The sequence below is a fragment of the Somniosus microcephalus genome, chromosome 16 (genome assembly GCF_052327205.1).
Source record: "Somniosus microcephalus isolate GS21.2 chromosome 16, FLI_Smic_1.0, whole genome shotgun sequence".
Taxonomy (NCBI): Eukaryota; Metazoa; Chordata; class Chondrichthyes; order Squaliformes; family Somniosidae; genus Somniosus; species Somniosus microcephalus.
In genome coordinates this window covers 734,227-752,032 of record NC_141002.1, presented here as the reverse complement: position 1 = coordinate 752,032, position 17,806 = coordinate 734,227, and the positions used below count along the sequence as shown (strand labels likewise).

At 53.8% G+C, this 17,806-nt stretch overlaps 1 protein-coding gene across 1 annotated transcript in view; it reads right to left on the bottom strand.

The window, feature by feature from the left end:
- The window catches only part of LOC147105934 (SLA class II histocompatibility antigen, DQ haplotype C beta chain-like), a 28,207-nt gene extending 10,616 nt beyond the window's left edge, over nt 1–17,591 (bottom strand). The window contains exon 1 of the mRNA XM_086008541.1: nt 17,389–17,591. Coding sequence (XP_085864667.1) covers nt 17,389–17,470 — 82 coding nt within the window. The 5' untranslated portion in view covers nt 17,471–17,591. The remainder of the gene's footprint in view (nt 1–17,388) is intronic.
- Between the last annotated feature and the right edge of the window lie 215 nt (nt 17,592–17,806).

The following is a 17,806-nucleotide window of genomic DNA, read 5'->3' as shown; positions in this document are numbered from 1 at the left end:
ATGTTACGGCACTTCAAGTGCATATCCAAGTACTGTTTAAATGTGATGAGGGTTTCTGCCTCGACCACCCTTTCAGGCAGTGAGTTCCAGACCCCCACCACCCTCTGGGTGAAAGACGTTCTTCTCAACTCCCCTCTAAACCTCCGACCAATTACTTTAAATCTGTGCCGCACTCCAAGTGGTTCTATACAAATTTAACATAACTTCACTATTTTTGAATTCTATACCCCTAGAAACAAATCCCAGTGCTTTGTTAGCATTTTTAATTGCTTTGCTGACCTGTGATGGTGCTTTAATGATTTGTTCACCTGTATCCCTCGATCCCTTTGCTCTTCTACCCCATGCAGTTTCTTATTTTCGCAGTTGCGAGGTGAGGCCCGATCAGAGCATCGGACCTGTGAGGGGGCAGTGACCGGCGGAGCTTAAAATCGGCGGCAGTTGCGAGGTGAGGCCCGATCAGAGCATCGGACCTGTGAGGGGGCAGTGACCGGCGGAGCTTAAAATCGGCGGCAGTTGCGAGGTGAGGCCTGATCAGAGCATCGGACCTGTGAGGGGGCAGTGACCGGCGGAGCTTAAAATCGGCGGCAGTTGCGAGGTGAGGCCCGATCAAATCAACAGCAGAGGAGAGAGGTAAAAAGTAATCCAAGTGTGACGTCACCAGGGAGCAGGTAAGTGATTGGTTGGTGAGTATTTCTCTTTTTTAAACTTTAACTCTGTAGTTTATAGTTACTAGGGTCTTTTCTGGTGTAGCAGGGACTGTAGGTAGACTATACAAGTGCCTTAGAGATATCTTTAATTGGTGATAGTGAATTAATTTAAATTAATTAAAGGGTAAATCATGCCAGGAGAGCCCAGCCCCGTGTTATGCTCCTCTTGCTCTATGTGGGAATTCAGGGACACTGCCGGTGCCCCTGTTGACCACGTGTGCCGGAAATGCATCCAGCTGCAGCTACTAGCAGACCGCATTGAGGCGCTGGAGCTGCGGGTGGATGGGTTGTGGAGCATTCACGATGCTGAGAGGGGCATGGATAACACGTTTAGTGAGTTGGTCACACCGCAGGTAAGGGCTGCACAGGAAGAAAGGAAATGGGTGACCACCAGGCGGAGCAATAGAAGCAGGCAGGTAGTGCAGGAGACCCCTGTGACCATTCCCTTCTGAAACAGGTATACCGATTTGGATACTGTTGAGGGGGATGACTCACCAGGGGAAGGCAGCAGCAGCCAACTTCCTGGCACTGGGGGTGCTCCTGCTGCCCAGGAAGGGAGGAAAAAGAGTGGGAGAGCAATAGTGGTAGGGGATTCTATAGTAAGGGGAACAGATAGGCGTTTCTGTGGCCGTAGACGTGATGGTTTGTTGCCTCCCTGGTGCCAGGGTCAAGGATGTCACTGAGCGGCTGCAGGGCATTCTGGAGGGGGAGAGTGAACAGCCAGAGGTCGTGGTCCACATAGGTACCAACGACATAGGTAAAAAGAGGGATGAGGTCCTGCAGCAAGAATTTAGGGAGCTAGGTGGAAGATTAAAGAGCAGGACCTCAAAGGTTGTAATCTCTGGATTACTCCCGGTGCCACGTGCTAGTGAGTATAGGAATAGGAAGATAGAACAGATGAATGCGTGGCTAAAGGGATGGTGCAGGAGGGAGGGCTTTAGTTTCCTGGATCACTGGGTCTGCTTCTGGGAAAGGTGGGACTTGTACAAGTCGGACGGTTTACACCTGAACCAGAGGGGGACCAATATCCTTGCGGGGAGGTTTGCTAGCACTGCTGGGGGGGGTTTAAACTAACTTGGCAGGGGGATGGGATACAGAGTGGAGCTATAGTAGGGGGTGATTTACAGCCAAATACGGAGGAAAAAATAAGTCAGCTGGGAAGGCAGAGCAAATATGTGAAGGCAAAAGGGAATATGGCAAGGCTGCAAGGCATTTATTTTAATGCAAGGAGTCTTGCAAATAAGGTGGATGAACTGAAGTTGTTGTTGAACACATGGGAGTACGATATTGTTGCTATCACGGAGACATGGTTGAGGGAGGGTCAGGACTGGCAGCTCAATATTCCGGGGTATAGAATCTTCAGGCGAGACAGAGGGGGGTGTAAAAGGGGAGGGGGTGTTGCAATATTAATTAAGGAGTCAATTACTGCTGTAAGGAGGGATGATATATTAGCGGGTTCCTCTAATGAGGCCATATGGGTAGAACTTAAAAACAAAAAGGGGGCAAGCACTTTGCTGGGAGTGTACTATAGGCCCCCAAACAGTCAGGGGGAGATAGAGGAACAGATATGTAGGCAAATCTCAGAGAAGTGCAAAAATAATAGGGTAATAATAGTGGGGGATTTCAACTTCCCCAATATTAATTGGGATAGTCAGAATGTGAAAGGCTTAGAGGGTGCAGAATTCTTAAAGTGCATCCAGGAGAGCTTTTTGAGCCAACATGTAGAAAGTCCTACAAGAGAGGGGGCGGTACTGGACCTAATTCTAGGGAATGTAGCCGGGCAAGTGGTGGAAGTGTCAGTAGGAGAGCATTTTGGCGACAGTGACCATAATTCGGTGAGAATTAAGGTGGTCATGGAAAAGGACAAAGACGGCCCGGAAATAAGGGTTCTAAATTGGGGGAAGGCCGATTTTAATATGATAAGGCAGGATCTGGCCAAAGTGGACTGGGAGCAGCTACTTATAGGAAAATCCACATCAAAACAGTGGGAGACTTTCAGAAGGGAAATAGAGAGAGTACAACGCCAACATGTTCCTGTAAAGGTCAAGGGTGGGACCAACAAGCAAAGGGAACCTTGGATGACAAGGGATATACAAAAATGCATTAGGAAAAAAAGGGGGGCTTTTGGCAGTTACAAAAGACTAAAGACGGAGGAAGCCCTAGAGGAGTATAAAAAGTGCAGGGGCATACTTAAAAAAGAAATTAGGAGGGCGAGGAGGGGCCATGAAATAACACTGGCGAGCAAAATAAAGGAAAATCCTAAGATGTTTTATAAGTATATTAAGGGCAAGAGGATAACCAGGGAAAGGGTAGGGCCCATTAGGGACCAAAGTGGCAATCTGTGTGTAGAGCCAGATGATGTAGGCGGGGTTTTAAATGAATTTTTTGCATCTGTGTTCACTATGGAGAAAGACGATGTAGACATAGAAATTGGGCAAGGGGACTGTGACATACTTGAACATATTAGCATCGAGAGGGAGGAGGTACTAGCGGTTTTAGCAGGCCAAAAAGTGGATAAATCCCCAGGCCCGGACGAGATGTATCCCAGGCTGCTGTATGAGGCAAAGGAGGAGATTGCAGGGGCTCTGACACAAATTTTCAGAACCTCTCTGGCCACAGGGGATGTACCAGAGGACTGGAGAACAGCTAATGTAGTATCATTATACAAGAAGGGTAGCAGGGATAAACCAGGGAATTACAGGCCAGTGAGCCTATCATCTGTGGTAGGGAAATTATTGGAAAAAATTCTGAGGGACAAAATTAGTCTCCACTTGGAGAGGCAAGGATTAATCGGGGATAGTCAGCATGGCTTTGTCAAGGGTAAATCATGTCTGACAAATCTGATTGAATTTTTCGAGGGGGTGACTAGGTGTGTGGATGAGGGAAAAGCTGTGGATGTGGTTTACATGGACTTCAGCAAAGCTTTTGACAAAGTCCCGCATAGGAGACTGGTGAAGAAGGTAAGAGCCCATGGGATCCAGGGTGCCTTGGCGCGTTGGATCCTAAACTGGCTGAGTGGCAGGAGGCAGAGGGTGATGGTCGAAGGTTGCTTTTGTGACTGGAAGCCTGTGTCCAGTGGGGTACCTCAGGGATCGGTGCTGGGTCCCTTGCTGTTTGTGATCTACATAAATGATTTGGATGAGAATGTAAAAGGTATGATCAGTAAGTTCGCGGATGACACGAAAATTGGTGGGGTGGTAAATTGCGAGGAGGGAAGCCTCAGGCTACAGGACGATATAAACGGGTTGGTCAGATGGGCGGAAAAGTGGCAAATGGAATTTAACCCTGAAAAGTGCGAGGTGATGCATTTTGGACAGACAAATAAGGCAAGGGAATACACAATGAGTGGTAGGACCCTAGGAAGTACAGAGGGTCAGAGGGACCTTGGTGTACATGTACATAGATCCCTGAAGGCAGCGGAACAGGTAGATAAGGTGGATAAAGAGGCATATGGGATACTTGTCTTCATTAGCCGAGGCATAGAATATAAGAGCAGGGAGGTTATGATGGAGCTGTACAAAACGCTGGTGAGGCCACAGCTGGAGTACTGTGTGCAGTTCTGGTCGCCTCACTATAGGAAGGATGTGATTGCTTTGGAGAGGGTGCAGAGAAGATTCACCAGGATGTTACCTGGGATGGAGCACCTCAGCTATGAAGAAAGACTAAACAGGCTGGGGTTGTTTTCCTTGGAGCAAAGAAGGCTGAGGGGGGACCTGATTGAGGTGTACAAAATGATGAGGGGCATAGATAGGGTAGATAAAGAGGAACTTTTCCCCTTAGTAGGGGGGTCAATAACAAGGGGGCATAGATTCAAGGTAAGGGGCAGGAGGTTTAGAGGGGATTTGAGGAGGAACTTTTTCACCCAGAGGGTGGTTGGAATCTGGAACTCACTGCCTGAAAGGGTGGTAGAGGCAGGAACCCTCACAACATTCAAGAAGCATTTGGATGAGCACTTGAAATGCCATTGCATACAAGGCTATGGACCAAATGCTGGAAAATGGGATTAGACTGGACAGGGATTGATGGACGGCGCAGACACGATAGGCTGAAGGGCCTCTTTCTGTGCTGTATAACTCTATGGGCTAGATTTTCAGTATAGGCAGTTTTGGGGCGCTAACCTTAGCGCCCGCCCGAAGTTAGCGCCCGCCCCAAAGTAGCGCCCCGTTGCCGGGAATTCAGTGGCTTCGCCCTAAGAGGTTGGTGGAGCGCTAAAAGAGGCGTTCCACTACTCTCTTTAGGCGCTAAGCCGGCGGTCCAGAGGGATAGCGCCCAGGCGGGGCGCAGCACGGGTGCGGTCATTTTTGCACTGACAGCAGACCCCGTGGTGCCGACCAGCTCTTAAAGGGGGAAGGGACGAATTGGTCTGCTGCCACGCCCTGCACACTGCAGCCTTGCAAAGAGGCCTCAACACTACTGCTCAGCCCCAGGGAGTCATGGCAACGCCAGAGAAGGCCCGTCAGCGTGCCCTGCGCTTCTCAGAGGGTGATCTGGACATCATGCTCACAGCTCTGGAGGTGAGGCGCAAGATCTTGTTTCCAGACAGTGGGAGGAATCCAACCCACCACGACTACACCAAAGCCTGGAAGCAGATCGCCCAGAGGGTGACGTTCACCGGCGAGGCCCCCAGGACCCACACACAATGCCGTAAGAAGTACAACGATCTGACCAGGATTGTGAGGGTGAGTAGCCTTTCCAGTCTCCTCCTCATTCTTGCATGTACACCTGACATGATGGGCAAAGGGACCTGAAAGTCCTTTTGGCCAGCCCTCAGCCAGCAGCATTGGGACAGTCATGAGCATCAAATGGCCATTCGGCACTCTACACTTTGGCCAAGCTATTCCACCATGGGAGGCAGTGCACACTACATCAGGGCTTCACTCTGTCCAAGCTATTCCACCATGGGAGGCAGTGCACACTACATCAGGGCTTCACTCTGTCCAAGCTATTCCACCATGGGAGGCAGTGCTCACTACATCAGGGCTTCACTCTGTCCAAGCTATTCCACCATGGGAGGCAGTGCACACTACATCAGGGCTTCACTGCGCACTTACAGCCCGTCCTTTCTCTTGCAGGCTAAAGTAGCGTTTAATCGCCAGGCCCGTGCCAGGGGTGGCCGCGCCAAGCTGCAGAAGCTCACTCGGCTGGAGGAGCGCGTGTGTGTGCTCATGGGAGCACGTGTGATTGTCCCCACAGCGTGCGGTGTATCCGACCCTCCACTGCCCGGCAATGGTAAGGACCTCGCCTTTTGGCCCTCTCGCGTCGCACTGGCCCATCCGAGCTACCTCCTTTGCCACTGTCCCACCAATGCGCTGAATCCCACCAGTCCTAACTCCCTCGCTGACGCCGTCTCCTCACTCTGAAGCTACTCTTGTGCATTCCTGCTTTCAGCTGGTGACGACCAGGACCCTGAGGCTGCCAGTGACAGCACCTCCAACCAGGAGGAGGAGGAGGAGCAAGCCGGACCTTCGGGGGAACAGTCACGTCCCGCAGGAGAGGAGGAAATGCTCGACACCTCCTCACTGGACGAGTGCCTGGAGGAACTGTCGCAGGGCAATGCAGCTTCTGGGACCAGTGGCGTCCAGCCACCCAGCAGCCGTGCGCGTGGCCCGCGGCCTTCCCCCCAAAGGGGGGAAGGATCAGAGGGGAGTGCTGCTGCTCGGCACACTCGCCGTCACCAACGCGGCAAGGGTCCCCTAGTTCGGCCCCCTCCTCCCCAGCGGGAGAGTCGCGACTCCAGTCCGGACACCTTCACTTCGGAGGAGGTGCGGAAGCTCGATCAGATGGCCGACGACTCGGACCGGCGCCACACGGAGCTCATGAGCGTGGTGGGGCGCATGCCTGAGGCCATCGAGTCGCTGGCGACCAGTGTGCGCGAGTTCGGGGCAGCAACTGCCGCGACTGGCCGCATGCTAACTGATGCCGTCAAGACCCTGGCGGATGTGATGCGCGCGCACACCAGGACCACAGGGCCACTCACTGCTGCCACACGCGCTGTCTCAGGCAGGCATCGCCAGGGCAGGCGCCGCGCTGGACCATCCCAGCAAGCCGGCCGTCGGCTGATTGCTGCGGATCCTGCAGTGCGGGCCCGGCCGAGTGCCACCGCGCCACAGCACCAGCCAGCGCATCCCAGACGCCTGCTGGCCCACATTGCGCCATCCGTCGCCGCCATTCCCCCTCTGGGCCGTCAAGGGCAAGCGGCTGCAGCTGATGGTGGCCAGGCTCAGGTGCGCCACTCAGGAGACGGCCCCTCGAGGCCCAAACGCCGTGTAGGCCGCCCCCCAGCGGCATCTGGCGGAAGGGCATCTGAGCCTCAGGCGCCTTCCCCCAGCCTCGCAGCAGCCACTGGGCAGAGCTTGCGAAGGAGCAGCAGGCAGGGCAGGGGAGGCAAAATGCTGGCCAAGGTCTCGCCCTCGCGGGCCACTCAGTAGAGGGTGTGGCCAGCTTTCCTTTAATATGGCGGTGGCCATCTTTATTTTGCCCATGGTTGTGCTTTTGGAGGGCTTTTTTTTTGCGTTAGGCCGACGTTGAGGCCCGGTTTCAATAAAGGTGGAGTGGCTCCTCCCCAGTTTGTGGGAGTGAGTCGTTTGTTGGGCTTTTTGTGGGGCCCGTTTATTGTTTTTGGGGATTCATGTGGGAAGGGCTTTTCATTTTTGTTTAATAAAAAATTATCTTTATTCATGCAGTCTCCATGGTTGTTCTTCTTAGTGTTTGTTGGCTTCGCCGGCTGAGGGCTTGCGGAGCGGCTGCATTCATCTTCCCTCATGGCCCCTGGCCATTCCCTGACAGGGGGCTTAGAAGTACCGTGTAATAAGGTGGCGTCGTGCGGCCCTTGGCCCTGGTCGCTCCCTCCTGGGAACGTACTCCTGCTCCTCCTCCTCCTCCTCCTCCTCCTCCTCATGCTCCTCCTGCTCCTCCTCCTGAGGTGCTGGTCCAACGTCAGGTGGCAGTGCCTGAGTCCTGCGGATAGCCAGGTTGTGTAGCATGCAGCAAACCACCACAAATTGGGAGACCCGGTCCGGCGAATACTGGAGAGCTCCTCCGGAGCGATCAAGGCAGCGGAACCGCTGCTTGAGGACCCCAATAGTTAGCTCGATGATGTTGCGGGTGGTTTGATGGCTCTCGTTGTAGGCCTCTTCAGCAGCGGTCCTGGGCGCGCGGAGCGGGGTCATGAGCCAGGTGCACAAAGGATAGCCTTTGTCCCCGAGTAGCCATCCTCTTGGGGGAGGCTGTGCCTGGAACATGTCATGCACAGTACTCTGCCGCAGGATAAAGGCATCGTGGCTGCTGCCTGGGAAGCTGGCATTGACTGCCATGATGCGCTGCTTGTGGTCACAGACCAGCTGCACATTCAGAGAATGGTAGCCCTTCCTGTTGCGATACTGCTCGCCATGCTCCAGAGGGGCCCGCAAAGCCACATGCGTACAGTCAATGGCGCCCTGCACCAAGGGGAATTCCCCGAGTCTGGAAAATCCCAATGCGCGCTGATGCTGGCTCTCCAGGGCCATGGGGAAGGAGATGAATTGGCTTCTCCTTCTGAACAGTGCTTCGGTCACCTGGCGGATGCAGCGATGCGCGCCGTACTGGGAGATGTTTGCTATGTCCCCAGCAGCGTATTGGAAGGAGCCGGTGGCATAGAAGTTCAATGCCACTGTCACCTTCACTTCCACCGACAGAGACGTCCTGCACCTGAGCTTTGGCCGCAGATCTCGGCGAAGCAGGTGGCAGATCTCTGCAATCACCCCCTTCCGGAATCGGAGCCTTTTAACACATCGCGCGGCACTCATGTTTAGGTAGGAGCGCTGCTGGCGGTATAGCCTGACTGGGTAAGGCCTACGTGGCCGACGCCTGTAGCCCCCTCTGCCTCTAGCCAGGGCTGCCCCTCTCACAATGCGTCTGCGAGCCCTACGGACATGGAGCTGCAGCTCCGCGTTGGCACCCCATGCAACCCCCATCAAATCCTGGCAAACACTCTAATTTCCAAATGGCCACTTGCAGCGCTGTTGCCTGAGTCCAAAAATACCTGGCTCTTGCTGCTTGAAACCAGTTAGCTATCCTCCTTGTTGTGTCTCCAGAAATGCGTTGCACAAGACTGTTTTCTGAAATAATGGATGGCCTTTATACTGGAGAGGACGTTCCCTTTAATTAGCGCCCCCCGGGGCCCGCGCTGGTTGTGTTGCGTTCCTTTTTCCAAACGCTCCGGCCGCCCGCCGCACAATGGGGCGGTCCGACTGAAGTTTGCAATCGGGGCGGCCAAAGGGCGTTGCACGAGGATGTGACGTCATTTTCTGCGCGCGCATCCGGGCGGGCGCTAAACTTTGCGCCGGCGCTTACGGGCAACTTAATTTGGGGCGGGGCGCAAACTGCGCTGCGCCCGGGCGCTACACGCATAGCGCCCGGAAATCACTTCTCTTAAGGCGCTAACTGCTGGCGCAAGCAACTGAAAATCTAGCCCTAAGACTCTTTGGGCTAGATTTTCAGTATAGACAGTTTTGGGGCGCTAAGCTTAGCGCCCGCCCGAAGTTATCGCCCGCCCCAAAGTAGCGCCCCGTTGCCGGAAATTCAGTGGCTTCGCCCTAAGAGGTTGGTGGAGCGCTAAAAGAGGCGTTCCACTAGTATCTTTAGGCGCTAAGCCGGCGGTGGAGAGCGCAACACCCGAGCTCGGGCGTAGCGCACGGCAGACACTCTGGTGCCAGTGAGCTCTTAAAGGGGAAGGGTGCATGTATTTTTTTCAAATGCAAAGTCTGGAGGAGGAGGAGGAGGAGGAGGAGGAGGAGGAGGAGGAGGAGGAGGAGGAGGAGGAGGAATGATTGGTGCCCGGAAACATAAATAGTCCGTTCAGAACAACACACAGCTTACTTCCACACAACACATGCAGAGTGCCTTTTGTACGAGTGCCCTTTAATTTGCGCTCCCCAGGGTGTGTTGCGTTCCATTTTACAAACGCTCTGGACGCCAGGCGCACAATGGGGCGGTCCGACTGAAGTTTGGATTCGGGGCGGCCAAAGGGCGTTGCACGAGGATGTGACGTCATTTTCTGCGCGCGCATCCGGGCGGCCGCTAAACTTTGCGCCGGCGCTAACGGGCAACTTAATTTGGGGCGGGGCGCAAACTGCGCTGCGCCCAGGCGCTACACGCATAGCGCCCGAAAATCACTTCTCTTAAGGCGCTAACTGCTGGCGCAAGCAACTGAAAATCTAGCCCTATGGCCTAGAAATTGAGTGGGCTTTGCGCCCATTTTGCGGCGCTAGAGGTCATTGCGCTGGACTTACAGCCGGTTCAGGAATTCCCTGGGGCCCTACCATCGGCGGTAGACCGGTTGCGCTGCGCCGGCACCGATGACGTCATCGGTGTGCGCAGCGTCCCGGTTGCCGTGGTGACGGGCCCCAGCGCCGAAATTGAGTTGCGGCCGCCTCGCCCGTGGCAGCCGCAACTAAGACTCTGGCAACCCTGGCCTAGAAATTCAGTTGGCGCCGCGCCAGGGCTTTAGCGCCGGAAAGTTAGCGCCGGCGCTAAGTCCCCCTGCGCGTGCCAAAAATTCAGTAGCGCCGCGCCCAAACGGCTGCCGGCGCTACTGAAGGGTGTTTGCGCCTGAAAATGGGCGCTACCTGCCGCATTGCGGCGCTATTCCGGCGCTGCGGCGCCCGATGCGGTGCGGCAGGCTCGGGAATTGCAGGCCTCCTCCTTCAGTTAAGGAGGAGCTGCCTGCACCCGCCCGCTGGCCGGTAAAATCTTCACAAAAATGAGCCCGGCACCTCGGGGAAGTGCCGGGCTCGCAGCCCAGAAGCATCTGTTCCGCGGGGGGGGGGGGGTGGAGGAGTCCGGGGAGGGAGGTGCGGGCAGGCGGCCGGCGGGAAAGCGGCCGGCCGCAGCGCGACCTTAATGCGCCGGTGCAAACTCCTGTAAGACTCGGTTGCCAGAGTCTTAGTTGCGGCTGCCACGGGCGAGGCGGCCGCAACTCAATTTCGGCGCTGGGGCCCGTCACCACGGCAACCGGGACGCTGCGCACACCGATGACGTCATCGGTGCCGGCGCAGCGCAACCGGTCTACCGCCGATGGTAGGGCCCCAGGGAATTTCTGAAGCGGCTGTAAGTCCAGCGCAATGACCTCTAGCGCCGCAAAATGGGCGCAAAGCCCACTCAATTTCTAGGCCTATGACTCTAAGGTGTAGGTGATGTTACTATTTTTCATACCAAAGTGTATCGCCTCTCATTTATCTATTTTCTACTTAACTGCCCAGCCTGCAAGTTTTCATAGGGCTAGATTTTCAGTTGATAGCGCCAGCAGTTAGCGCCTTAAGAGAAGTGATTTTCGGGCGCTATGCGTGTAGCGCCCGTGCGCAGCGCAGTTTGCACCCCGCCCCAAATTAAGTTGCCCGTAAGCGCCGGCGCAAAGTTTAGCGCCCGCCCGGATGCACGCGCAGAAAATGACGTCACATCCTCGTGCAACGCCCTTTGTGCGCCCCGATTCCAAACTTCAGTCGGACCGCCCCAATATGCGGCTGGCGGCCGGAGCGTTTGGAAAAAGGAACGCAACACAACCAGCGCGGGCCCCGGGGGGCGCAAATTAAAGGGGACGTGCTCTCCAGTATAAAGGTCAGCCTTTTTTCAGAAAACACTCTTGTGCAACGCATTTCTGGAGACACAAAAACGAGGATAGCTAACTGGTTTCAAGCAGCAAGAGCTCAGGTATTTTTGGACTCAGGCCAGAGCGCTGCAAGTGGCCTTTTGGAAATTTGAGTGTTTGCCAGGATTTGATGGGGGTTGCATGGGGTGCCAACGCGGAGCTGCAGCTCCATGTCCGTAGGGCTCGCAGACGCATTGTGAGAGGGGCAGCCCTGGCTAGAGGCAGAGGGGGCTACAGGCGTCGGCCACGTAGGCCTTACCCTGTCAGGCTATACCGCCAGCAGCGCTCCTACCTAAACATGAGTGCCGCGCGATGTGTTAAAAGGCTCCGATTCCGAAAGGAGGTGATTGCAGAGATCTGCCACCTGCTTCGCCGAGATCTGCGGCCAAAGCTCAGGTGCAGGACGTCTCTGTCGGTGGAAGTCAAGGTGACGGTGGCATTGAACTTCTATGCCACCGGCTCCTTCCAATACGCTGCTGGGGACATAGCAAACATCTCCCAGTACGGAGCGCATCGCTGCATCCGCCAGGTGACCGAAGCACTGTTCAGAATGAGAAGCCAATTCATCTCTTTCCCCATGGCCCTGGAGAGCCAGCATCAGCGCGCATTGGGATTTTCCAGACTCGGGGAATTCCCCTTGGTGCAGGGCACCATAGACTGTACGCATGTGGCTTTGCGGGCCCCTCTGGAGCATGGCGAGCAGTATCGCAACAGGAAGGTCTACCATTCTCTGAATGTGCAGCTGGTCTGTGACCACAAGCAGCGCATCATGGCAGTCAATGCCAGCTTCCCAGGCAGCAGCCACGATGCCTTTATCCTGCGGCAGAGTACTGTGCATGACATGTTCCAGGCACAGCCTCCCCCAAGAGGATGGCTACTCGGGGACAAAGGCTATCCTTTGTGCACCTGGCTCATGACCCCGCTCCGCGCGCCCAGGACCACTGCTGAAGAGGCCTACAACGAGAGCCATCAAACCACCCGCAACATCATCGAGCTAACTATTGGGGTCCTCAAGCAGCAGTTCCGCTGCCTTGATTGCTCCGGAGGAGCTCTCCAGTATTCGCCGGACCGGGTCTCCCAATTTGTGGTGGTTTGCTGCATGCGACACAACCTGGCTATCCGCAGGACTCAGGCACTGCCACCTGACGTTGGACCAGCACCTCAGGAGGAGGAGCAGAAGGAGCATGAGGAGGAGGAGGAGGAGGAGCAGGAGTACGTTCCCAGAAGGGAGCGACCAGGGCCAAGGGCCGCACAACTCCACCTTATTACACGGTACTTCTAAGCCCCCTGTCAGGGAATGGCCAGGGGCCATGAGGGAAGATGAATGCAGCCGCTCCACAAGCCCTCAGCCGGCGAAGCCAACAAACACTAAGAAGAAAAACCATGGAGACTGCATGAATAAAGATAATTTTTTATTACACAAAAATGAAAAGCCCTTCCCACATGAATCCCCCAAAACAATAAACGGGCCCCACAAAAAGCCCAACAAACGACTCACTCCCACAAACTGGGGAGGAGTCACTCCACCTTTCTTCAAACCGGGCCTCAACGTCGGCCTAACGCAAAATATAAGCCCTCCAACAACACAACCATGGGCAAAATAAAGATGGCCACCGCCATATAAAAGGAAAGCTGGCCACACCCTCTACTGAGTGGCCCGTGAGGGCGAGACCTTGCCCAGCCTTTTGCCTCCCCTGCCCGGCCTGCTGCTCCTTCGCAAGCTCTGCCCAGTGGCTGCTGCGAGGCTGGGGGAAGGGGCCTGAGGCTCAGATGCCCTTCCGCCAGATGCCGCTGGGGGGCGGCCTACACGGCGTTTGGGCCTCGAGGGGCCGTCTGCTGAGTGGCGCACCTGAGCCTGGCCACCATCAGCTGCAGCCGCTTGCCCTTGACGCCCCAGTGTGGGAATGGCAGCGACGGATGGCGCAATGTGGGCCAGCTGGCATCTGGGATGCGCTGGCTGGTGCTGTGGCGCGGTGGCATTCGGCCGGGCCCGCACTGCATGATCCGTAACAATCAGCCGAGGGGCGGCTTGCTGGGATGGTCCAGCGCGGCGGCTGCCCTGGCGATGCCTGCCTGAGACGGCGCGTGTGGCAGCAGTGAGAGCCCCTGTTGTCCTGGTGTGCGCGCGCATCACATCCGCCAGGGTCTTGACGGCATCAGTCAGCATGCGGCCACTCGCGGCAGTTGCTGCCCCGAACTCGCGCACACTGGTCGCCAGCAACTCGATGGCCTCAGGCATGCGCCCCACCACGCTCATGAGCTCCGTGTGGCGCCGGTCCGAACCCTCGGCCATCTTATCCAGCTTCCGCACCTCCTCCGAGGTGAAGGTGTCCGGACTGGAGTCGCGACTCTCCCGCTGGGGAGGAGGGGGCCGAACTAAGGGACCCTTGCCACGTTGGTGGCGGCGAGTGTGCTGATCAGCAGCACTCCCCTCTGATCCTTCCCTCCTTTGGGGGGAGGGCCGCGGGCCACGCGCACGGCTCCTGGGTGGCTGGACGCCACTGGTCCCAGAAGCTGCATTGCCCTGCGACAGTTCCTCCAGGCACTCGTCCAGTGAGGAGGTGTCAAGCATTTCCTCCTCTCCTGCGGGACGTGACTGTTCCCCCGATGGTCCGGCTTGCTCCTCCTCCTCCTCCTGCTCGGAGGTGCTGTCACTGGCAGCTTCAGGGTCCTGGTCGTCACCAGCTGAAAGCAGGAATGCACAAGAGTAGCTTCAGAGTGAGGAGACGGCGTCAGCGAGGGAGTTAGGACTGGTGGCATACAGCGCATTGGTGGGACAGTGGCAAAGGAGGTAGCTCGGATGGGCCAGTGTGATGTGAGAGGGCCAAAAGGCGAGGTCCTTACCATTGCCGGGCAGTGGAGGGTCGGATACACCGCACGCTGTGGGGACAATCACACGTGCTCCCATGAGCACACACACGCGCTCCTCCAGCCGAGTGAGCTTCTGCAGCTTGGCGCGGCCACCCCTGGCACGGGCCTGGTGATTAAACGCTACTTTAGCCTGCAAGAGAAAGGACGGGCTGTAAGTGCGCAGTGTAGCCCTGATGTAGTGTGCACTGCCTCCCATGGTGGAATAGCTTGGCCAGAGTGAAGCCCTGATGTAGTGTGCACTGACTCCCATGGTGGAATAGCTTGGCCAGAGTGAAGCCCTGATGTAGTGTGCACAGCCTCCCATGGTGGAATAGCTTGGCCAAAGTGTAGAGTGCCGAATGGCCATTTGATGCTCATGACTGTCCCAATGCTGCTGGCTGAGGGCTGGCCAATAGGACTTTCAGCTCCCTTTGCCCATCATGTCAGGTGTACATGCAAGAATGAGGAGGAGACTGGAAAGGCTACTCACCTTGACAATCCTGGTCAGGTCGTTGTATTTTTTACGACATTGTTTGTGGGTCCTGGGGGCATCGCCGGTGAATGTCACCCTCTGGGCGATCTGCTTCCAGGCTTTGGTGTAGTCGTGGTGGGTTGGATTCCTCCCACTCTCTGGGAACAAGATCTTGCGCCTCACCTCCAGAGCTGTGAGCATGATGTCCAGATCACCCTCTGAGAAGCGCAGGGCACGCTGACGGGCCTTCTCTGGCGTTGCCATGACTCCCTGGGGCTGAGCAGCAGTGTTGAGGCCTCTTTGCAAGGCTGCAGTGTGCAGGGCGTGGCAGCAGACCAATTCGTGCCTTCCCCCTTTAAGAGCTGGTCGGCGCCACGGGGTCTGCTGTCAGTCCAAAAATGACCGCACCCACGCTGCGCCCCGCCTGGGCGCTATCCCTCTGGACCGCCGGCTTAGCGCCTAAAGAGAGTAGTGGAACACCTCTTTTAGCGCTCGACCAACCTCTTAGGGCGAAGCCACTGAATTCCCGGCAACGGGGCGCTACTTTGGGGCGGGCGCTAACTTCGGGCGGGCACTAAGGTTAGCGCCCCAAAACTGCCGATACTGAAAATCTAGCCCATAGTCTTTTATTGTGTTGCATTCTTCCTCAGTGTTAGCTATACCTGCTGCGCCCCCCAACCCCCCCCCCACCGAGTTTAGTATCAGCTGCAAGTTTTGATATTGCGTTACCTATTCCTAAGTCCAAGTCATTAATGTAAGTTATGAATAACAGTGGCCCCAGCACAGATCATTCTGGAACACCGCTTTCTACCTTCCTCCAATCTGAATAACTACTCTTTACCTCTACTTTCTATTTTTAGCCAATTTGCTATCCATTCAGATATTTGTCCCGACTCCACATGCCCTCACCTTTGTCATGCGCCTACTGTGTGGTACCTTATCAAAGACCTTTTGAAAATCCAAGTCTATGACATCTGCTGCATTACCCTTGTCTACTCTTTCTGTTACCACTTCAAAGAGTTCCTTTCAGAATCCACGCTGACTATTTTCTGTCTCTGGATGCTCTTCTGTCACTTCTTTTAGTACAGATTCCAGTATCTTCCCTATCACTGACGTTAAGCTGATTGGTCTATAGTTCCCAGGTTTTGTTCCATCTCCCATTTTGGATATAGGATCAACATTAGCTGTCCGCCAGTCCTCTGGCACTGCCCCCTCTTCTATGGAACCTTTGTGTGTATAAACTAGTGCCTCTGCTATCTCCTCCCTAGTTTCCTTGCATATGCATGGGTGCATATCATCCGGACCTGGGGTTTTATCCTCTTTTAGTTTTGCTACTTTGTCAATTATATTCCCCCTTTCTATCCCAACTGTGTTCATATACGTTTTAAGCTCATCCTCTGGTGAAGTGTCTATTTCATTATCTTCTTTAGTAAAAACGGAGGTTTTGTAAATAGTCAATACTTCTGCCATTTCTCTGTCATTACCTATACATTTATCTTGCTCATCCTTTCGTGGCCCTATCCTTGCTTTAATTTTCCTTTTGTTATTTAAGTGTCTATACAACACTTTATTATTTCTTTTTATATTGCTTGATAATTTGATTTTGTAATTTTTCTTTGTCTTCCTGGTGGCTTTTTTCACTTTTTAACTTATTAAGTTCTTCGTATTCCCTTTTGTCCTCTTCTCCGTTAGTATCTAAGTGCTTCTTGTATCTCATTTCCTTCAGATTCAATTTTTCCTTCAGTTCTTTATTCATCCATGGTGCCCCATAATTAGCTTTCTCGTTTTTGGCTTTTATTGGAATACATTTCTCTTCAACACTATTGATTTCCTTTTAAAGATTTCCCACTGTTTTGCTGTCTCTTTGTTTTTCAATATTTTCTCTGTTTACCTTCTTTAGTTCCACTCTCATATCCTCATAATTTGCTCTTTTCCAGTCTACTACCTTAGTCTTTGTCCTACTGATGTCACTCTGGATCCTAATCCTGAACCTTGCTATGTTGTGACATTTCAGATGCTCTGGTGTAGAATGTAGCGTCTGTGGTGCAGATCATATACCATCCAGTATTCACCAGCTCTCCCGCTACTTACAATCTGTCTCTCGGTATTAAACCCATTAGCTGCCTCTTAGTAGTTAGTATATCTACCTGTTCTCCTCTTCTCGTCGTTCTGATGAAGGCTCTCTACTTAAAACATTAATCTGTCTGTCTCTCTCAAATGCTGACACACCTGTTGTGTGTTTCTAGCATTTTCTGTTTATTTCAGATTTCCAACATTCCTAGAAATACAAAATTACAGAATTTTACAGCCCAGGAGGCCATTCAGCCCATCACACCTGTGCCAGGTTTCTCCCCTTTGTCCCATTCCCCTGCTCTTTTCCCAAACGCTTTTGTTTTCACCAAGTTTTAATTCATTTCATTTTTAAACACTTATTTATTTTGCTTCCACCAGTTTCTGGTAGGGCATTCTATATCTTAAGTGTGCTGATTCAGTAGAAATAGTTTTCCTGATTTACTTTATCAAAACCTCTCAGAACTTTGAACATCCTCCATTCGATCTCCTCTGGACCTTCTTTGTTCCAACGAAAAGACGCTCCAGTATTGCTTGCAGCCAGTACCGGGAGATTTTCAGTTAGTAATCCATGTCTAAAGCACAGATTTACATACGCACTGTGTTCCACTTATAACAGCAGTCAGGTAGAATGTTAACGTGAGTGAGGGTAATAACCCACTTACCGCTCCAACCGCCCACCACATCCAGAACAGAAACCACTGCGGCAACAACAGCCACGAACATCCATCTGTAGAAAACTGGCATCTTGAAAGGAAGGCAATGGATTTCCGAGCAAATCTGTATTAAAGGTGCAAGTAATTGAAGTGAGGCGTCCGGTGAGACTTGCTTTGAATTCCTTCGCTACATTCATTTGCATTGAGTCTCCTGACTCCACCCACCAAAGCTTCTGGAACAAGAAAAACCAAAAGATTGCAGACTCCAATTACATGTGCTTAATCTGGTGACTGCACTTTGACAGACAATTAATTTTCTTCTTTTTCCTTGTGCTTTTCTCAAAACATCCATTAAAGGGATAGTTTCTATTAAAGGGATAGTGTTGTCATAAAAAGTGACTGGTGGGACGGCCTTTGATGAGGTGTG